The sequence below is a fragment of the Chiloscyllium plagiosum genome, unplaced genomic scaffold (genome assembly GCF_037043375.1).
Source record: "Chiloscyllium plagiosum isolate Xiang-an unplaced genomic scaffold, Cpla_swu_hap1 HiC_scaffold_17, whole genome shotgun sequence".
Classification (NCBI taxonomy): Eukaryota; Metazoa; Chordata; class Chondrichthyes; order Orectolobiformes; family Hemiscylliidae; genus Chiloscyllium; species Chiloscyllium plagiosum.
In genome coordinates, this window is record NW_028270155.1 from 40,560,787 (window position 1) to 40,584,539 (window position 23,753).

Sequence of the window (23,753 nt, forward strand, 5' to 3'; positions counted from 1 at the left end):
TAATAAGATAGTATTCGTGACTTCAAGATGTTCCAAGCACTTTGCACCCAATAAAATATGTTTCAAGTGTAGTCACTTGTGATGTGAAAATCTGCCAAACAACTTGAACACAGCAATAAGGTTACAGGCCAGATAATCTTTCTTAATGATGTAACTTGAGGGATAACTATTGACAAGATAGCTTATTTGAATATTAACATGAAATCTTCTAAATCTTCCTGAGAGAGTACACAGGCCTTAGTTTAATGCCGAATCCAAAAGATAGTGCACTATCTGCTATTACGGCAGAAAGTCAGCCTGAAGTATGTGCTCAAAGCTAATCTAGAATCGACTGACTCAGAGATGATAATGTTACACAGCAATAGCTGACATCACAATGAGTGGCTTGCACCACTGTGGCACATAAAGGATCAGCCTCAAGACACACATTTTCAGAGTTTGCTCACAGTCACTTGATAGTTATATACCAACCGAAGTTGTTTATGGGACCTGCATGTAACTATGTTAGATCATTTTTCTCTAAACTATGGTAAATACCAGATTAATACAATATATGCAATCAAATATTTTCATTTTTTGTTACTGTTTAAGAAATTTCAATATCAAATGTCTGAATTGTAACAAAAGTAGATATTTCCGGTTTCTAGCTTCTGTGGATTTTTAAAAATATGAATTTGTAATAAAGATTTTAAAATATTAGCCACAACATAAATGTATCAATTGCAGAAAAATTCAATTTGAAAACAAAAAAGCAACCTTAATATTTAATGTATGCATATGTCAAGGTTGTTGACAGCATCATTTCAATGTCGAGAGTATGTTGCTGGAAAAGCACAGCAGGTCAGGCAGCATCCGATGAGCAGGAGAACCAACATTTCAGGCAAGAGTTCTTCATCAGGAATTGAGGAGGTGAAGAGATAAATGGGAGGGAGGGGTAGATCTGGGGGGAAGGTAGCTGAGAGTGAAATAGGTGGATGGAGGTGGGGGAGAAGATGATAGGTCAGAGAGGAGAGTGGAGTGGATAGGTGGGAAGGAAGATGGACAGGTCGTTAGGGCGGTGTCGAGTTGGAAGGTTGGAACTGGGATGAGGTGGGAGAAGGGTAAGTGAGGAAATTGGTGAAGTCCACATTGATGCCATGTGGTTGGAGGGTCCCAAAGTGGACACATTCTCCTAGCATCATTTAAATGCAATGCATGACACTTTAGTCAACTAATTTAATATTAAACATAAATCTACTAAAGTCTTATTGCTGTATCTTTAAAAGATAAAATGACCAAGTCACCAAAATTCTAGAGCATTCCCAATTCTTCGAGTTCATATATGAAGAACACATTTTAATACCTCAGTGTCTTGACTCTTGAGAAAACAGACTCGAGTCTTTGGAAACCCAAAGGTCCAGCTTTACATCCATCTAATTCTAGTGTTTCAATTGTTGTATGGTAAGACAGAAGGTTTGCAATTGCAGTGCAGTCAGTCACATTCAAAGAGATGTAAGAAAAGTTTACAGTATCACTAGTTTGGGAAGCAACTTGTTGTGTTAAATTTTCATTTGCTGCTTCATAGAGACAATGTGAGGCTGTAAGTTTTTGTCTTTTGTGTGCTGTGTACTTTACAATGTTTTCTGGAGTCAGCGTGTCTTCTTTAGGAACTTCAACTGCAGCAACATTTTTGATAGCATCAAATACTTCCCTATCTTTAACCTGATAATTAGGTACCAATTGCTTCACAAGTTTTCTGTTGCTGAGAGACACCAGGCCAGCAGTGAACCTCAGTACAATCTCAAACACACTGCTTTTTGAACTGAAGGCTTTATGAACATGATTTACTCCAGGTTCATTTGCAGAAATGCAATATAGTGCTGCAAAAAATTCTTGGTGCGTCAAGTGGAAAAATTGCCAAATGTGAGACTGCATCATCTTCAGGCTTTCTTTGGTGAGAATTTTTTTCCAGAAGGAATTTTTGCCTTGAGTGATATTCTTTTCAATATCTTTTGTTGAGAATATTATTGTTTTATTGGTGACTCCATCCCATGCAAGTTGTGCTAATTTAATGATCTCATTTTTGTCTTCATCATCTTCTAAGCAGAAGGACTCAGGGTCTTCTTCCTCATCATTGTTACAGACCAATAAACACTTGGTAAATCTGAGGAACAAATCTGTGATTGTCCTGGGAAAGGAAGACAGCTGAGACCACTTGCCTTTACAGTGAAAGGACTTGTGGAGGTAGAAACACAGAATGTCACAAAATGCAGGAACATAGCAAAGTCCAAATAAGGAATCAATGCTCTTCACCTTTTGAAAGACATGCTCAGCAGCTGTTTTATCCTTGAGACACTTCACAAAGTATGCAGCAATTTCATTTTTGGAAAATCCTAAAATTTCAGCACAACGATTAAAATATGCTTTGTTATCCAAATCAATTGTGGTTGGGCGGGATGTAATAAGGATGGTTGCATTGTGAACAAGGTCTCCCTTTATGATACTTGCAATCAAATGGTTCATGTGTTGAGCAATGGAGATGTGAACTTGTGAATAAATGCCAAAATCAAGAGAGGATTTGAATTCATCCAATCCATCAAATAAAAACAGAATCCTACTGGGCCATTCTAATATCTTTGTGCACACTGCTCTCAGATGAGGGTAACTACGTATAATAAGCTCAGTTAGACTAATTTTCTCCTTGATTGTGTTCAACTCCCGAAAACTGAAATACAGCAGTATATTAAACCCAGAATAAAGTGTTCCACAGGCCCAACTATGAGCGACTTTTTGCATCATAACACTTTTGCCTATTCCTGCCACTCCTTGCACTAGACAGACTCGTGGTGGTTTTTCCCCAGGTGCAGATGGTGAAAGGAGCTGTCTTAAATCAATACGTTCACATGCTGTATAATCCCTGTGTTGTAGGAGTTCATGCTCTGTTTTATTCCTTTCTCGAACATTAAGAATGACTAAACTGGTGAAATGTTCTTGTAGCAAAGGTCTGGAGTTATCAAATGCAAAGTATGGTTTAATTCTCTCCATTTGTGCTTTTATTGTTCCTTTATGAATGGTCACAACTTCAGAGATTTCTGTAATTACAAGAGAAAAGTAATGAGTCATGGTGAAACTTGCATTTTCTCCTATAATGGACAAAGCCCCAGCAAATCTGACAGTGTCACCATACTTAATATAGTACAAATATTGTACATTTACTTAATGAAAACAAATAAAGCAAACTTAATCTTTCTTGCTGCACAAGGTTGATTTATGTTGAATTAAAGAGATTAGTATTTGTGCCTATATGACAACATCTGCTACAGGACTTTGCCCTACAAAAAAGGTTTATCTGAAAACAAAATAATTGTAACCTGAATAATGGAGGCTTACTTGTGTATATAAAGGATTGTAAGGCATCTGATAAATTGTAGATCATTTTAGGAATTCAAATACCTCTTGTAGAAAGATAATAAGGTACCCAATAAACTTGTTTAAACCGTAAAGTACTTCATTCCACAATGTAATAAACACAGTGTGCTATAAAAATGAACGCTGGTGCATTCAGTATAAGAAGACAAGACACCATAGAATTGAAAGCTGTCCTTTGTTTAAGTAGCTGATTCTTTCTGATGTACCATTCAGAATAATAATGGCATGGCTTCCATCCAATCTAATCCAGGAATCCATGGTGTTTGCAATGTAAATCAATTAGAACTTCGAAAAAAAAATCAAAGAGAATGAAATGTGCAGAATTTTTCAGTGTAAGTGAACTTGATAAAACTGGGCACTACACAAGTTAATGACAATCAGTAGGGTGGAAGCATGCTATTCTGGAGTAGATGGCCTGGATTAGATAGTGACCTGAATGTGAATGGGATAGCTGATGAGGAACATGATGAAAAGACCAATTTAGGAGGAGTGCCTGTAAGTAACTCTGGCTGGAAACTGATGTTGGGAGTTTCCTACTATGATACCCACTTCCAAAACTGGGATGAAAATTGCTCTCTTTAAGTGTGAAGACATCAAACCAAGCAACATCAATACAGATGTGACAATGGGTCCAAGTCTTTCATCAAAATTAGTGAACAGAAACATTAGGATAATCTATATCAATACAGATTTATCTATAATGAGTTTAAATTATGTTCCCATCAATATTAAATAATTTCAAAATCAATGGATCCAAGCTATTAACAATACTAGAATACTAAATGTGGAGATGTCATTTGTTACTAATACCCAAGAACTTATCTTTTACAAATCATGCCTACCTTCAGGGAAATCGGTTATTTGGATTTTTTCATTGGTTCCCTCAAATGAAACAATTGGTAAGTTTTCATGGAGAAGATCAATACTTGGCCTGTCAACTTTGTCAGTGTAGGATTCCAGTAGTGTTGTTATAAACTGTTTTAAACCAGGATAATAGTCTTCTGTGTCTTGCAGTACATTGAGAAAATTAGCACATGATTCCTGACCTCTGTGGCTTAGCATGTCGAGAAGAGTTCGCCCTTTATCAACGTCTGGTTTATCTTTTATTGCATTGTGGTCGTCTTCAGATATTATTTTCTTATTCACTAAAAGGTTTAAAAGTGGCAGTATATTTGGGCTGATGTAATTTACCACTGTTCGACGACCTTCTTCTATAGCATTAATTGCCCAGTCAGCACGCTTCAATTGTGATGGAAAATATCCAGGATCCTCACAAGCACCTGTTAAGAATGTTACAAAATCATTAAAAATCAAACTAAGCTAAATTTTAGAACTAATAGGACCATATTACACAAAATTGACTGACTTATAGTTTTTTTTTCAATTTTGTAACCTACTGCATTAACTTGTCTGGCAATTTTAAATCATGGCTTGAAGTTCTAATTATTTCACAGATTAAGTAATGCAGATACAATATTTATTTCCCAAATAATCATACAAGGGTTGCTATTGTCTATTTTACCTATGTGTGTTTGACCATTCAGTGAACAGGTATTGGGGTCCCCTTAAATGTTTGAAGCTATTGCTGCTAAAAAGGAGCTACCTCAATCCAGGGAACGTTCTTCTTCCAGAGTAACTCTCAGATACCTCCAATACTGAGTAATGCAATGAATGTGCTAAAGGTTGCTCACAATTACATTATCTACTTCAGGAACTTGTACATATAAGTCGGGGATGTTTGCTGAGTTCTCTGGAACATAGTAGGTAAAAGTCATGGGAAATGGGGTAAATTATTAAAAATAGCTAGTTCTGCCTTTCCTCCAAGGACCCCACAGTATGTAAGTTGCTGGTATTTCAGGATCATAACTTGGAATGGAATATGAAATAATCTTTCTCCTCTCTCTCTTGCATAAGGTATTGACTCTTTGATCAAGTGTAGAACCATGGATGTCTATTGGTTTCTGATACCGGATCCATTCTTTACAATTGAGCAGAGACTGATCTTGCACCATCTGACATTCACACTCGGTGAACGGCAAGGATTGTTGCAAACAATTCAGATGCTGAGGTTAATTTTGGTAGCTCTGTCATGGATAAGCTAATTTTACAAAGGGCTAAAATTTAATTTTAGAACCTCTTACTACTGAAGTAAACAAGTCAAGGGTGTGTTTTCTGATTTGTAAAGTTAGTTTCCAAAATGCTTAGAATACTTGGACAATATTGTAGAATTCTGTGCAGTGGAGCAGCATTTCTGGTTAAGGCAGGGTACGCTCAATCTAAAATCCAGTGGAATTGGCTGCAGATAGAAGATGCTCCCTTTTTGCAGAGTGCCGCATGTTTGCAAACAACAGAATAAGAAGATCAGATCTCAGAAATTCCATCACTTAAACAAGAGTTATGGTTGACTCATTTCAAAACAAAAGAAAAGTGATTGAATTACCTGCTTGACAATTTCTATTTAAAACATAAACTTTGAAAAATAGAAAAAGAAACTATTTTCAGTTGGTTTCCCACAATTTCAAGCAGGTAAAATTTTCATGCTCAGCTTTCTGTACTGGAGTTTTTAATCATAGTGTTCACCATGGGCATTCCCATAAGAGGAACTGGAAGAAGAAATAACAAGGGCTTGCAGGCTAAGGCCACATCACTGGAAAAGGAGGAAAAACTTCCACCAGCACTAGCAAACCATTTCCCTCCAGGTAGTGCTGCATTGTCAATGTCATGTTGGATACTGTGATTGAAAGTTGTCATGATTCGTGCAATCTATCAAGTTGTCCAAAATGGCCCTCTTTGTGAATAAGATGTTCATCCAACTAGTTTAAGTTTCGAACCACACCTTAACCAATTTGAGAAAACAGGCAGAAAGACGTCCAAAAAGCCTTTGCTTGTCACTATAAGATCTTATTTTCATCTTTGAATCCTCTGCAACTGTGAAGATATTGTACACACACACAAAGAGATTGTAGTGAAAGGTAAGGTGGCTTTAAATAGCTTGTCTTGGTTGCTTCGGTGAGGTTACGAAACTTCTTTTCACATTGCAAAGAAGATCTACTTGTAGAAAGAGCAAACCACTATTATGGTAGAATTCTGGGCCCAGCCCCCAACAGAACATCTACAAGCACCACATTTTTAGTGGAAAGTTGAATATGATTTAAATAGAAAAAGATTTCTAAAGGCTGCAGTGCAGAAAAATTTGGGGGTTCTTGCGCATGAATCATAAACAGAAAAAGCTAGTATTCAATCTCATAGAATCCCTACAGAATCGCTATAGTGTGAAAACAGACCCTTTGGCCCAACAAGTCCACACCAACCCTCCGAACAGTAACCCACCCAGATTCATTCCCCTACCCTATATTTACCCCTAATTAATACACCTAACCTACACATCCCTGACACCATGGGCAATTTAGTATGGCTAGTTCACCTAACCTGCACACCTTTGGATGTGGGAGGAAACCAGAGCACCGAGAGGAAACACGGGAGAATGTGCAAACTCCATACAGACAGTTACCCGAGGGTGTTCGGGAAGGGAACTGCAATGTTGGCCTTTATTTCAAAGGAAATGGGAGCATAAAAGTAGGGACAACATGATAAAATTATACAAGTCACTTGTCAGACCATAGCTGGAACACTGAATAGCTTTGATCCCTTAATGGAAGAAAAAGTATACTGTCACTGAAAGGTTCACTCGGTTGATTCTGAGTATGAAGGGGTTTTTTTATGAGGAGAGGTTGAGTAGGTAGTGCTTGTACTCACTGGAGTTTAGAATAATGACAGTGATCTTATTGAAACATACTGGATTGTTAGGGGTTTGACAGGGTAGATGTGGAGAGAGTGTTTCCCCTTGTGGGAGAATCTCTGACCAGAGGGCATAATCTCAGAGTGATGAGTCATTCTTTTAAGACAGATATGAGGAGAAATTTCTTCTCTCATGGGATAATAAGTCTGTGGGATTCATTATCACAGAGGGTTGTAGAGACTGGGTCATCAGGGCTGGGGGGAACGCGGGTATAGAGTACTGAGTTGAATGATCAGCCATGATCAGCTTGGATAACAGAGCAGGGTCAAAGGCCCCAGTGGCCTACTCCTGCTCCTAGTTTCTAAGTTTCTATATTCAAAGTTGAGATGGACAGATTTTTAACTAGTAAGACAATCAAGGGTTAAAGGGATCGGGTAAAAAGGTAGAACTGAGGAATTATCAGTTCAGTTATTATTTCATGAAATGGTGCAGCATAATTTATAGGCTGAATGTCAACTGCTGTTTCTACATCTTACTCTCTTAAGACCACCATTAGAAAACATACAGGCCCAGCCCAAGTTCCTTCTCCTGATGTTCATTATCGGTATCTTTGATCTGTCTGTCACTGTTCCTGCTCAGATTTCTTGTTTTTAAGTCAATACACAGATAGACTTTTTAAGCAAGAGCAGTTTTTAACCACAGCCATGCAACAAGATCCAGATCTCACTGCAAATAGTTTTGTCCAACATTTCCTAGTCTCCCTCTTCGCTTTATCTTTTAAAATTGAGAAAAATGTAAGAGCAATGACCTGACAATTGTTAAAACTTTTGTTTCCAGAAGAACCATTAGGTGCTTTGAAATTTTGAGACCAAATTAGTTTCAACAAATTGCTTAGCTTACAAAATAATTTACCCTTCAATTACCACTAGTTTTGTATAAAATCAGGAAAATGTTGAGAGAAATCTGCTTGCTGGAAGCCTGTTAATTTAGCCACACGTTCGCTCATCACGTTTAAAGGCTGCTCTTCGAATCATTCCAACAAGAACATACTTTGTTTCTCTCTATTGCTGGACACTTTCACTGTTTATTCTCTTTACTACAACTAAATTTCTGCTCATTGGACAAAGAAAATCACATTAAGGTTGTTGACATGGGTAAAAGGAGCAGCAAATGAGCTACCAAAACTTTAAACTTAGCAATCGAGTCAATATTCTGAGGCCCTGACAGTACCTTCTGTTCACTTTATTTGGGACATATTGGCAACAAATTTTCAAATACACCGTAAATGTCATAGTGTGATGTTAAGAGATGAGTGTACAAGGTATCTGCATAACATTTCTTTGACCATTATATTAAGTAAATAATTTACCCATGTAAAATAGGTTATTGCCCTGCCTTCCATGATGTCTACTAACTCAATTCCTGCCTCAGTTTATTTGCTGCTGAAACAGTCAACCATGCTTTTGTTACCTCTAGCCCTGACCTATCCAAAACTCTCCTGATCGCCTCCCATATTCCATCCTTCATAAGCTTGACCTCATCGAAACTCTGGTGCCCATATCCTAACATACAATAAGTCCTGATTATCCGTCAGCCCTGTGTTTGCTGACCTATATTGACTTTTACTCCCACAATGTCTCAATTTAAAACTCTAATACTTGTTTCAAACCTGTCCATGATCTTCCTGCTCAATATTGTTGTGCACTTCTCCAGACAAACCTTTATAATTCCCAGACTATTCTAATTCTGGCCTCCTGTGCATCTCCAACTTTAAGGGTTCCACCATTGGTGATCTGCTGCCTTAGTCCTAAAGCTCTGAAACTCTCTATCTTAACCTGTCTGCCTCTCGATTTCGTTCTCTCCTACCATACACAGCTTAATTCTTCACTCTGTGCCCAAGTTTTTGGTCAACTGTCCTAACATCTCCTACTATCTCAGAATCAAACTTCGTAATGCTCCTGTGAAGTGGCTTGGAAAATTTTATCATGTTAAATGTTTTACGTTAAGTGTCAGTTGTACCTGTTATTAAAATATTAGACAGAGGAATTAAATTAAATATGTGAAGTCTTGTCTGCTAATATTACGCACAATAATATGAAGGCTATCATATGCATAGCTATGTACTGTCAAAGAATTCCTATTTTGTTATTTAATCAATTTTGACACTGACTAATACAATTCTAATTTTATTATGCAGTAAAATAAATGTAACTCACCTTTGGTTTCCAAAGCAATAACTTTTGAAATACTGTGTTTCAGAGCATCATGCTGGACTTCAAAAGAATATATCAGCTTTCTTTTTGTAGCTTCTGTATTTCTGAAGGTGAGCTGAGATACTAAACTGTATGCTCCACTTCCTTTGTGATTTTCTAAAGACATGGCAATGTCATGTTCTCCTTCCGTGAAGTACATTGTTTTGTCTTGTTCACTCTGATAATAATCCCCGATTTTTCTGTATTCCAATTGTTTTACAGATGATGAGGTGCTGTTCCATTTACTGATGAGAACTTTCTGGAAGTTACCCTCTTCCTCTCTGTACCAAGAGACTTTGACAGCTTTCGGCTTGAACCAGAGAACTGCACAAGCCAGAGAGACTGAATCATCTGTATGGAAATAGTTTGGTTTGATGATGTCTGTCACTTTTGGAGCAACTGAAAAAAAGAACAAAGAGGAACAGAATCTCTTAAACAAACTGCCATTCTTGTAATGTGCTGCATTGATCATTTTCCTAGCTTTTGAACTTATTTTTATGCACCATTTTCTTTGGGTAGGTGCTCGAAGATATTCTTTGTAAGCAAATGCATTATATTGTATCAATTGTATGATGTAAACCAATGTATTAGTTACATTTGTATTATATTCCAACAAAAGCAGCCAGGTGGACCTCAGAATATGAGTTCCCTGATTGGGGCTGCTAATCTGGTCCAATCAGGGTGCCCTGGCTGACACTGAGAGCTGGCTCTGAGGGAGCTGGATCAATGTCAAGGGCTCTCCATGTGTAAATAAAGGGTGACTTGGTCACGGGAGACTGGCCTCTGTGGAGTTTGTTCAGTAATCACTTTTAAACACATAACTGTGTTATTGTGTTTTCCCCAGCAATGAATGTGAACTGGTTGTGAAAGAGTTCTATTGGTGAAAGCTTGTCTCATCGTGGTGAAATTGGACAGCCATGAAAGAAAGAAGACAGTTTCTGGGCTAACCATGCTATTGGAATTAATACACAACATACTTGGAAATGTCAGGCCAGGTCCCTGAAATGGAGATTTGTCACAGATGCCTTGTTGATCTTGACAATGAACACTCAGACAGGTGCCAATATGTTTTTTTCACCCCAAGATACAAGTTGATTAGGTTGCAGCTAGAGTGTTTTCTGCAATTCTGGAATCCACAATATAGGAGGGATGCTATTGCACTGGAAAGACTGCAGAGGAGATTTACCAGGATCTTGCTTGGGCTGGAGAATTCGAGTCATGAACGGTTATGAGATTGGCCGGGATTTTTTTCTTTGCAGCAAAGGAGACTGGTGGTTGGTGGGGGTATGATTGAGATTATAGAAGTATGGAGTCATAGATGTGGTAGATCGAAAGGAACATTTACCCTTGATGCAAGAATCAATGACAGGTGGCATAGATTTATGGTATGGGGCAAGAGGTTTAGAGGAGAAGTGAGGACATTTTTTTCCACTCAGGGAGTGATGAGAATCTGCAACTCACTTCCTGTAAGGGTAGAGGAGGCAGAAACCCTCACATCATTCGAGACATATTTAGATGTGCACTTGCAATGTGAGGAGAAAGTGAGGACTGCAGATGCTGGAGATCAGAGCTGAAAATGTGTTGCTGGAAAAGCGCAGCAGGTCAGGCAGCATCCAGGGAACAGGAGAATCGACGTTTTGGGCATAAGCCCTTCTTCAGGAATGAGGAAAGTTCCTCATTCCTGAAGAAGGGCTTATGCCCGAAAGGTCGATTCTCCTGTTCCCTGGATGCTGCCTGACTTGCAATGTGAGGCATAGTAGACTATTGGCCAAGAGCTGGAAAATGGGATTAGGAAAGTTAGATACTCATTTTTGACCAGTGCAGACTCTATGGGCTAACGTGCCTTCTTCTGTGCTGTAGGCCTTTGACACTATGATGCTAATGTCACATTCATTGTTAACATAGTTCTGGAAGACAACCCGTACTGAGAGCAAGATATGATGACGTGGAGGTGGTCCCAGCACAGCCATGGTAGGATTAACACTAGAATCAGAGTTGAGAGTGTGTTGCTGCAAAAGCACAGCTGGTCAGGCAGCATGCGAGGAGCAGGAAAATCAACGTTTTGGGCCGGTGCCCTTCATCAGGTCCAGCTCGAAACGTTGATTTTCCTGCTCCTCGGAGGCTGCCTGACCTGCTGTGCTATTTCAGCACCACACTCTCAACTCTGATCTCCAGCATCTGCAGTCCTCACTGTCTCCTAACAGTAGAATCAGATAACCCAATTTAAGACTTTGCCTTATTTGCCATGGGGCAGGTTCAGAAGTGCATATAAAGACAGACCAAATAAATCAGCTTTGTTAGCCAAAAACTGGGTTCTTTGAAAGAGGAAGGGTAGACTGATCATCCATCAAAAAGATATGCCAGGAGTTTCAAGGAGCTCTGACTACCTCAGATAAACCCTAGCCTACTAGTGCCTGGGACATTAGGGGTATGTATAAATTCATATACTACATTTTATAGATTAAATAAAGGCATTCTACACAAGTGGAACAGGATCTAATTTTCTATGCCATTTCAATGCCTACAGTGAAACCCACAAAAATGTGTCTTATGACTGGGTCCCTTTCCCTTATATCTTCAACTAATCTAAATGATTAACAACTTTCAATCCCAATGGACAAAAATTGATTTATCTTCTGAAATTCAGGATTTAAGCAGTAAAAAAAAAAACAAATTTCAAAGCAGGATTGAGAACCCAAAATGTGAATATTTTCCAGGCCTCATCTCAGTAATCCTCAGCTATTTTTAAAAATAAATGCCTGAATTGGGCAGGAGATATTCTCAGTGTCCAATTGGCTGCAATGAAGATCTCTATGAGGTGGGAACGGTCAGCCTGATACCAGCAGCAAATGTTGACAACAGCAATACTCAGGTCTGTCGCATTCTAAAGAGCAGGTAGCTCTTTAGAGGGTTAGCTTGCCTTAATAGAAGGAATGTAGACGTGCAGCCAAATGCAGATAATACCCATGCCACTGCCCCACATGCCCTGCACAAACACTTTTAAGTCAATGTAAGTACATTTTCAGGTCTCCCCACTATGAACTGACAGCTGGTTATTACATGCATCAGATTGTTCAGGTTCACTGGACTTCCTTTTGAAAATGACAGTGCTATCCTCCATGCCTCTAAAGGAGCTTAATGTTATTTGGAGATGAGATGCTTCCAGATTCTCTCTTCTCTGCTTTCACTCCTAAAAATAGCAACCTGTCCCTGAAGTGTCAGGATCCAGAGAGAATCCGTGAATGTGATTTTAATATCATTGCTACACAAGGTCCTGATCCCACTGGGAATTGAAAAGTGAGAAAGTGTCAGCATAAAAAAAGCCCATCAGGAATGTATAGTTGAATGCTGTGGATGATAAAAATAATTACAATCTATGGTACCAGAAACAGCAAGATATAGTACTATCTTTAAAAATGATTTATATTATAATATCTTCTACCTTACATCATTGATAGAGCATCACTCTTACATGAACTGCTGAGGGGGCCAACACCTTTTAGGGAAACTAGAAATGGAAATGTGTTGCTGGAAAAGCGCAGCAGGTCAAATGCCCATTAAATTCAGTCTTGCCAAATTCACCCCATTCCCAAAATACCAAGTTCCAGAAAGTCTGATCATTTACCTTTTCCTTGATTGTTGCAAAAAATAAATGTTCCAAAACAAATGGCCATGGTGATCACAAAGGTTAGAAGAAAAGTGAACAATGTTCCTGATCTTATTCTTGGGTTGGATCCTAGAGAAATGCAAGACCAAAGACGTGTTAGTGTTGATTTAGCCAACACAGACAAACAGCAGTGAATAACTAGGATTCATCACAGGAAACAGAAAAGTTCTCACAACACAGTATAAGGCAGCATTACACCTGACGAATCGTAAACCTCCTTTATTGATAAATGAAGCAGTGGCCCCTCTTCTGTTTATAATCTCTGGTGAATAGCCCAAATATTTTGTAAGTCAAATGGCCTTACTATAGTCCATCTAATATATTAGATAAGCTTGAAATTTTTAAAATGTATTTCAGAGGACACCCATTAGTAGAATTCTTTCAGTAGAAATAGAAACGTGAAATGTGTGACAGTTCTGCATCTGCACAGCAATTTAGATTGTGATGTCAGTAAGAAAATAATTACTTATTGATTCAACATTCTACTCAGCCCCGCTCTGCACCCAAGATACACTACACCTAAAGTCTGTTTAGAAAATAAAATTTTTCATCTTTTTACCCTGAGGATCCAAAGCTGGCTTTATCAAAGTCTGCGTTTTACGGATATTAGGAGCGCAATTTGGTGATCATAATAAAAGCCATATGTTGATGAGTAGTACTATGACAATGAGATGGAAAAGAACTGCTTTGCCAGCGGTTAGAAAAAAAAAGTCATTTTTAACTGTTGGGCAACATAGTTAGCACTGCTGCCTCACAGTGCCAGAGACCCAGGCTTGATTCCAGCCTTGGGTGAGTGTCTGTGTGGGGTTGTACATTCTCCCTGTATCTGAGTGGGTTTCTGCTGTTTGCTCTGGTTCCCTCCCACAGATGTGCAGGTAAGATGGACTGGTCATGCTAAATTGGCCTATTGTGTCGAGGGATGTGCAGGCTAAGTGGGTTAGCCATGGGAATTGCATGGTTACAGGACTAGGGTAGGCAGGTGGGTCTAGGGTGGGGTGTTCTGAATATCGATGCAGGCATGATGGGCCAAATGGCCTCTTGCACAGGGTAGGGATTCTATGTCTCTGTATTTAAACATTTAGGCATGCAACAGAAAGGGTTATTTTGGCTTGTATGTAAGATCCGCTACCAAACCCTGAAAAGGATTTGTGATAATAGAGGCTCCAAAGAGTAATTTTCCACTCTACACTGATACCATTGAGGGAAAGCCAATTTCATGCAGACTTCATTGATAAATCCTCTGGAATACACACAAAAAACAACTGGGACTTGGGGTAAATAGCAAAAATGTTCATTTCCATATTTTGACCAAGGAACAAAAGAATCCACTTTAAAACTTCCACATAAATTAGATTGTTTACTAGACATAATGGAAGATTATTGCTTTGTCATCCTGTAATTTTCAAATGAATTTGTGTGAAAGTCTGGCAGTATTTCTATTCAACTATCCCTCTGAAATGTGAAAAACCTTCATAAATGCTCTGCAATTTAAAAGAACAAGTAAGCAGAGAACAATCTGAATGATGAAACAAATCTGTGACAAAATTAAAATCTGGCAAAACTTTTTATAATGAATCAATATTTATACTTGAAGGAACCAAATAATGTCTGTTACTTATAATGATCCATCTGTTGTATGGCTCTCTTATACAAATTCAAGCCAAGACCCCCAAAGTGGAAAAATAGAATTCATGTCATATTAGAATTGAGAAGTGTATCATGCTATTTCCTAGATATCATTCTCTTTTAACTACTTACCCTTGATTGTCAAACTAACAACTTTTTGTACAGGTATCTTTAAAGCTTCATGAATAACTTTGCAGACATAGGAAGCCCCATCATCTGTTTGAATGCCTTTGATGATAAGGAACGAAAGCAGATTAAATGTCCCATCTTCATTTTGTTGAGGTGATCCTGTAACCGCTCTTGATGTAACATCAAGTTGGTTTTCACTGTCTTGTGAGCCACTTTTTAACCAAAAGATAGAATGATTTTTTGGATAAAAGTTTTTCATCTCACAAATGATTACTTTGTCTTCACCAGGTTCAATTACAATGTTTACAGTGTTCACTGAAACTGTAGGAGGTGCTACAAAGACACAAGGAAAAAGGATAAATATATTATTTTTATTAGCATTATTGGCATTACTTTACAATACATCATAACAATGTTAGCCAATGCAGCCCCTCAAACCTATTCTCCTATTTAATTAGTTCAGTGTTGGTCTGTGATTTAACTCCCAATTTATTCTTTGTCTCATATACCTCAATAATATTGCTCAATGAAAGTCCAGCTATCTCAGATTTAAAATTATTATTTTACTGAGTGCAAAAGTGAGCTAAAAATTCAATCATAATTTGCATGAAGTAGGATTTCCTAATTGGACTTCTGAACAATCTGGCTCTGATTTTGGATAATACTCCCTCCCCCATCAGTGGAAATGACCTCTCCCTAGTGGTCATATCAATGCCCATGACATCTTGAATTTTTGATGTTTGTATAATCTGTCTTTTGTAATTTATTGCTTGCAGCTCAGATCTTCTGACAAATACACACAATACTCTCCCAAGACATCTGGTTTTCACTTACAGCAGATACTAATGATTATGGATCACTTTTGGGTTTAATTAAACTGTAGATTCAACACCCATTCTTTACATATTTCAGTATTTAATAGCAAGTGGAGAAGAAATTTTGTTTAATTTGTTCAACACTTTTGATGGAAGTTATTGACCTCCAGGTGAACTCCACCGATACAGTCAAACTTGTTATTTCCAACATTTTCTATTTCTACTTTAAACTTCTAGCAGCTTCAGTACTTTCTTTTTGGTTTAGTAAAAAGCATTCTCAGGTTGACAATTTTGAACTTGGATGGTCAAATGTCAGGCTTCAGTATTAAAGCTGTGTTCTGGAAATGGTGACAAAGCCAAGAATATTGTATTCTGGAAAACAGGTCATTTTGACTTATTGATTTATGTCCACGAGGTATGAAACTGCACTGTTCAGTTATTTGAAGAAAGGATCTACAATTGGCCATCAGGGATAGTAAATGCTTCACCCCAATAGTTCAGTTTGCTGAATGTAAACAAAATCAATCCAACTCACATTATTGCTTCTGTTTTTTTTCTAACTTGCAAGACAGATTAGAGTAATTTTTCAGATATTGCGCCGAAGCTAAATAAAATATCTACTCTATGTCTTAAATAAGAAACACAATGGTCTGTATTTTGTGGCATCAGCAAAGCACCAGCATTCACCTTTGACTTTCATGAAAGTTATACACAAAAATCTACCAATTTCTGTGGCAATTTCCTTTTCCAAGGTCAGTTTTATTGTTGGTACCAAGCCAAAGTGTTTCAAAGCATCAAGCAACAGTGGATGTGATCGATTTGGATTTCCAGAAGGCCTTTGACCAGGTGCTGCATAGGAGGCTGCTAAATAAGGTAAGGACCAAAGTGTTGGAGACAAGGTCCTGGCATGGGCAGAGGATTGGCTGACTGGCAAAAAGTAAAGAGTAGAGATAAAAGGGTCTTTTCTAGCAGGGCAGGCAGTGATTAGTAGAGTTCTGCAGAGGTCAATGTTGGTATCACAACCATTCATGTTATACATTAATGATCTGGTTGAAGAAACTGAGGGCACTTTTGCTTAGTTTGCAAATGACACAAAGATAGTTGGAGGGACAGGCAGTGTTGAGGAAGCAGGGAGGGTTCCGAAAGAGTTGAGGAGAAAGTGAGGACTGCAGATGCTGGAGATCAGAGCTGAAAATGTGTTGCTGGAAAAGCGCAGCAGGTCAGGCAGCATCTAAGGAACAGGAGAATCGACGTTTCGGGCATAAGCCCTTCTTCAGGAATGAGGAAAGTGTGCCCAGCAGGCTAAGATAAAAGGTAGGGAGGAGGGATTTGGGGGAGGGGCGTTGGAAATGCGATAGGTGGAAGGAGGTCAAGGTGAGGGTGATAGGCTGGAGTGGGGTGGGGGTGGAGAGGTCAGGAAGAAGATTGCAGGTTAGGAAAGCGATGCTGAGTTTGAGGGATTTGACTGAGACAAGGTGGGGGGAGGGGAAATGAGGAAACTGGAGAAATCTGAGTTCATCCCGTGTGGTTGGAGGGTTCCTAGGCGGAAGATGAGGCGCTCTTCCTCCAACCGTTGTGTTGCTATGGTCTGGCGATGGAGGAGTCCAAGGACCTGCATGTCCTTGGTGGAGTGGGAGGGGGAGTTGAAGTGTTGAGCCACGGGGTGGTTGGGTTGGTTGGTCTGGGTGTCCTAGAGGTGTTCTCTGAACCGTTCCGCAAGTAGACGCCCAACCTCCATGTACAGCGGATCATCCGCCGTCATTTCCGCCACCTCCAAACGGACCCCACCACCAGGGATATATTTCCCTCCCCTCCCCTATCAGCGTTCTGAAAAGACCACTCCCTCCGTGACTCCCTCGTCAGGTCCACACCCCCCACCAACCCAACCTCCACTCCCGGCACCTTCCCCTGCAACCGCAAGAAATGCAAAACTTGCGCCCACACCTCCCCCCTTACTTCCCTCCAAGGCCCCAAGGGATACTTCCATATCCGCCACAAATTCACCTGCACCTCCACACACATCATCTATTGCATCCGCTGCACCCGATGTGGCCTCCTCTATATTGGGGAGACAGGCCGCCTACTTGTCTCTCTGTATGTCAATGCTCCTAAGGATTCTGTCCTTTATTGCATAATTCACAGCTGAATTTGATCTTCCAAAATGCATCAACTTGCATTTGTTTGGATTAAACTCCATCTGCCATTTCTCTGCCCAAATCTGCAATCTATCTATATCCCACTGTATCCTTTGACAATCTTCTTCATGGTCTGCAACTCTACCAATTTTGGTATCAATAAACAATATAGGCAATAGGTGCAGGAGTAGGCTATTCGGTCCTTCGAGCCAACACCACCATTCATTATGATCATGGCTGATCATCCACAATCAGCATCCTGTTCCTGCCTTATTCCCATAACCCTTGATTTCACTATCTTTGAGAGCTCTCTTTCTTGAAAGTATCCAGAGACTTGCCCTCCACTGCCTTCTGGGGCAGAGTATTCCATATATCCACCACTCTCTGGGTAAAGAAGTTTCTCCTCAACTCTGTTCTAAATGGCCTACCCCTTATTTTTAAACTGTATCATCTGGTTCTGGAAACATACTTCCTGCCTCCAGAGTGTCCAATCCTTTCATAATCCTGTACGGCTCAATCAGATCCCCTCTCATCCTTCTAAACTCAAGTGTCTACAAGCCCAGTTGCTCCAATCTTCCTACATATGATAGTCCCACAATTCTGGGAATTGACCTCGTGAACCTACGCTGCACTTCCTCAATAGCCAGAATTTCCTTCCTCAAATTTGGAGACCAAAACTGCACACAATACTCCAGGTGCAGTCTCACCAGGGACCTGTACTGCTGTAGAAGGACCTCTTTACTCCTATAGTTAATTCCTCTTGTTATGACGGCCAGCATGCCATTAGCTTTCTTCACTCCCTGCTGTACCTGCATGCTTGCTTTCATTGACTGATGAGTAAGAGCACTTAGATCTTGTTTTACTTCCCCTTTACCTAACTTGACCCCAATTAGATAGTAATCTGCCTTTCTGTTCTTGCCACCAAAGTGGATAACCACTGATTTATCCACATTAAACTGCACCTGCAATGCATCTGTCCACTCACCTAGCCTGTCCAAGTCACCCTGTATTCTCATAACATCCTCCTCACATTGCACCCTGCCATCCAGCTTTGTGTCATCAGCAAATTTGCTAATATTACTTTTAATATATTGTAAACAGCTGCAATCCCAGCACTGAACCTTGTGGTGCCCTACTGGTCACCGCTGGTCATTCTGAAAAGGACCCGTTTATCACTGCTCTTTGCTTCCTGTCAGCCAACCAATTTTCAATCCAAGTCAGTATTTTGTCCCCAATACCATGTGTCCTAATTTTGCTCACTAATCTCCTATGTGGGACTTTATCAAAGGTTTTCTGAAAGTCCAGGTACACTACAAACACTGGGTCTTCCTTGTCCATCTTCATGGTTACATTCTCAAAAAACTCTGGAAGATTAGTCAAGCACGATTTCCCCTTTGTAAATCCATGCTGACTCTGGCCTATCCTGTTACTGCTATCCAAATGAGTTGTTATTTCATCTTTTATAATTGACTCCAACATCTTTCCCACCACTGATGTCAGGCTAACAATTCCCTGTTTTCTTTCTCCCTCCTTTCTTGACAGGTGGGACAACATTTGCCACCCTCCAATCCATAGGAATTGATCCTGAATCTATAGAACATTGGAAAATGATTACCAATGTGTCCATGATTTCTAGTTAAGTACCCTGGGATGCAGATCATCAGATCCCAGGAACTTATCAGCCTTCAGACCTAATAGTCGATCCCGCCTAATATAAATATAAATTCCCTTCAGTTCATCCATTATCCTAGGTTCTTCAGCCACCAATACATCTGGGAGATTGCTTGTTGCTTCCTCAGTGAAGACAGATCCAAAGAACCTATTCAACTCTTCTGCCATTTCCTTGTTCCCCAGAATAAATTCACCCATTTCTGTCTTCAAGGGACCAATTTTAGTCTTAACCTTTTTTTTTCTATTCACATACCTAAAAAAACTCTTACTATCCTCCTTTATGTTTTTGGTCAGTTTGCCTTCGTACCTCACTTTTTTTCTCCACGTATTGCCTTTTTAATTATCCATTGTTGCTCTTTAAAAAGTTTTCCAGTCCTTTGACTTCCCACTCATCTTTGCTATGTTATACTTCTTCTCTTTTATCTTTATACAGTGCTTAACTCATCCACAAACTTACTAATCAGACCACCTACATTTTCCTCCAGATCATTTACATATGCTTACATTTATTTACATAACAAGCATGTTAGCATTGATTTCAAGAGGGCTAGAATAAAAGAGGGACGTATTGCTGAGGATGTAAAAGGCTGTGGTCGTATCGTATTTGGAATATTGTGAGCTGTTTTGGGCCCGTATCTAAAGAGGTATGTGCTGGCCTTGGAGTCACTCCAGAACAAGTTTACAAAACTGATCCCGGGGATGAAGGGCTTTCCATATGAGAAGCAGTTGAAGACCCTGGCTCTGTAATCAATGGAGTTTAGAAGGCTGAGGGGGGAATCTTATTGAAATTTACAGAATACTGAGATAACTGGAAAGAGTGGACATGGAGAAGATCTTTCCATTAGTAGGAGCGACTGGGACTCAAAGGCACATGCTCAGGGAGAAGGGATTCCTTTAGAACTGAGATGAAGATGAAGTTCTTTAGCCAGAGGGTGGTGAATCAGTGGAATTTGTTGCTGCAGAATGCTGTGGAGGCCCAGTCATTGAGTCTATTTAGGAAAGTGATTAGAAAAGGGATCAAGGGTCATGGGGACAAGGCAAGAGAATAAGCTGAGAATTGTACCAGCCATGGTTGAATAGCAGAGCAAACTCGATGGGCCAAATAATCTAATTCTAGTCCCATATCTTATGGTGTTCATGGCAATGCCTCAACCAATTAGCACCCTTGTTCTCATGCACTATAAGCTGTTTCAAAACAAAGATGCTGGAGATCTGAAACAAAAACAGGAACAAAAATTGCTCAAGAATAGCAGCAGGTCTGGCAGCATCTGTGGGAAGAAAGCAGAGTTAACATTTCAAGTCTGAACTGTGAGTAAATGTTTAAACAAAAATGGTATTTATGCGGTGGAGGGGTAAGCAGATAGATGGAGATGAAACCTAGAGAGAGAGAGAGAGAGATGTGAAAGGGGTAGATAAACAGGGAGATAATGGATAGCAGGCCGGGACAGCGGCATTATAATGTATACATTCCATATCAATGGTGTATTTTCTCTCTCTGGTTTGACAGTGCTTACATATAAAATTGTCATATTTCTATTTTAAAACAAAGCAGACAAGGCAATGTGCTGTCAGATGCAAACTATAAGTCACAGCAAATGATTAGGTCTGAACCATAGCCTCAGATGGGCAAACCTTTCTGTGCCAGTTCCAATCTTTGCATTTGCTTTACGAGTCGTTATTATGACCACTTTGAGTCATCAGGCCTATTTTTATGGCCAGATTTAAATGTATGCACACTAGAAAGTAGGCTGGGAGCCTAAACATTCATCATTATGACAAACATTACTTTGGTATTAAAAGACATTATCCAGCTAAAGACAACACTGCGTGGTTCTAGAACAAAACTTCTAATAGGATTGAAACACACAAAAATAGTCTTGGTGGGTATCTTCTCTTTTCTTGCCCACTGTGGGAGGGAGCACATCTCAGCTTCTATAGGGATCTCATCACAAGACACCAATCTTCCATGCACCTCCCCAGCCCACATGGTGCTTAGTTTAATGTTGAAACTAGAACATAGAACATTGAACATAGAAGAATACAGCGCAGTACAGGCCCTTCGGCCCTCGATGTTGCGCCGATCCAAGCCCACCTAACCTACACTAGCCCACTATCCTCCATATGCCTATCCAGTGCCCACTTAAATGCCCATAATGAGGGAGAGTCCACCACTGCTACTGGCAGGGCATTCCATGAACTCGCGACTCGCTGAGTAAAGAACCTACCCCTAACATCTGTCCTATACCTACCCCCCCTTAATTTAAAGCTATGCCCCCTTGTAATAGCTGACTCCATACGTGGAAAAAGATTCTCACTGTCGACCCTATCTAAACCCCTAATCATCTTGTACACCTCTATCAAGTCACCCCTAAACCTTCTTTTCTCCAATGAAAACAACCCCAAGTGCCTCAGCCTTTCCTCATACGATCTTCCTACCAGACCAGGCAACATCCTGGTAACCCTCCTCTGCACCCGTTCCAGTGCCTCCACATCCTTCCTAATAGTATGGCGACCAAAACTGCACACAATACTCCAGATGTGGCCGCACCAGAGTCTTTTTCAACTGCAACATGACCTCAGGACTCCGGAATTCAATTCCTCTACCAATAAAAGCCAGTACGCCATATGCCTTCTTCACCGCACTATTTACCTGGGTGGCAACTTTCAAAGATCTGTGTACATGGACACCAAGATCCCTCTGCTCATCCACACTACCAAGTATCCGACCATTAGCCCAATACCCCATCTTTTTGTTACTCTTACCAAAGTGAATCACCTCACACTTAGCTACATTGAACTCCATTTGCCACCTTTCTGCCCAGTTCTGCAGCTTATCTATATCCCGCTGTAACCTGCCACATCCTTCCTCACTGTCTACAACTCCTCCGACTTTCGTATCATCCGCAAACTTGCTCACCCAAACTTCTAACCCCTCCTCCAGGTCATTTATAAAAATGACAAACAGCAATGGTCCCAAAACAGATCCTTGCGGAACACTGCTAGTGACGGCACTCCAAGATGAACCTTTGCCATCAACTACTACCCTCTGTCTTCTTCCAGCCAGCCAACACCTAATCCAAACCTCCAACTCACCCTCAATGCCATACCTCCGTATTTTTTGCAGTAGTCTACCATGGGAACCTTATCAAATGCCTTACTAAAATCCATATACACCACATCTACCGCTTTCCCCTCGTCCACCTCCTTAGTCACCTTCTCAAAGAATTCAATAAGGTTTGTGAGGCACGACCTGCCCTTCACAAAACCATGCTGACTATCCTTGATCACATTATTCCTATCCAGATGTTCATAAATCCTATCCCTTACAATTCTCTCTAAGATTTTGCCCACAACAGAAGTGAGACTCACCGGCCTATAGTTACTAGGGTTATCCGTACTCCCATTCTTGAACAAGGGAACCACATTTGCTAGCCTCCAATCTTCTGGCACTACTCCTGTAGACAACGAGGACATAAAAATCAAGGCCAATGGCTCTGCAATCTCCTCCCTTGCTTCCCAGAGAATCCTAGGATAAATGCCATCAGGCCCAGGGGACTTATCTATTTTCACCCTTTCCAGAATTTCCAACACCTCTTCTCTACATACCTCAAAGCCATCCATTCTACTTAATTGTGACTCAGTATTCACATCGACAACAATGTCCTGTTCCCGAGTGAATACTGACGAAAAGTATTCATTCAGTGTCTCCCCAATCTCTTCAGCCTCCACACGCAATGTCCCACTACTATCCTTGACTGGACCTATTCCTACCCTCGTCATTCTTTTATTCCTGACATACCTATAGAAAGCCTTAGGGTTTTCCCTAATCCTACCAACTAAAGACCTTTCATGTCCCCTCCTTGCTGCTCTTAGCTCTCTCTTCAGATCCTTCCTGGCTACCTTATATCTCTCAATTGCCCTAATTGAACCTTCACGCCTCATCTTTACATAGGCCGCCCTCTTCCATTTAACAAGGGATTCCAATTCCTTATTAAACCACGGCTCCCTCACACGACCCTTTCCTCCCTGCCTGACGGGTACATACTTATCAAGGACACTCAATAGTTGCTCCTTGAACAAGCTCCACATATCAATTACGCCCTTGCCTTGAAGCTTACTTTTCCAAGCCACACATCCTAAGTCATGCCTCACCGCATCATAATTTCCCTGCCCCCAGCTATAAATCTTGCCCTGTAGTGCACACTTATCCCTCTCCATCACTAGAGTAAAAGTCACCAAATTGTGGTCACTGTCCCCAAAGTGCTCACCTACTTCTAATTCTAACACCTGGCCTGGTTTGTTACCCAGAAC

General features: G+C 40.2%; 1 protein-coding gene across 2 annotated transcripts in view; it reads right to left on the minus strand.

The window, feature by feature from the left end:
* The window catches only part of LOC122558376 (nucleotide-binding oligomerization domain-containing protein 1-like), a 44,007-nt gene that overhangs the window by 15,540 nt on the left and 4,714 nt on the right, over positions 1–23,753 (minus strand). For both annotated transcript variants that reach the window (XM_043706882.2, XM_043706881.2), the window contains exons 3-7: positions 14,825–15,154; positions 13,025–13,135; positions 9,364–9,798; positions 4,251–4,688; positions 1,343–3,071 (exon numbers count right to left, since the gene is read on the minus strand). In XM_043706882.2, the coding sequence (XP_043562817.2) occupies positions 1,343–3,071; positions 4,251–4,688; positions 9,364–9,798; positions 13,025–13,135; positions 14,825–15,154 (3,043 nt within the window). The remainder of the gene's footprint in view (positions 1–1,342; positions 3,072–4,250; positions 4,689–9,363; positions 9,799–13,024; positions 13,136–14,824; positions 15,155–23,753) is intronic.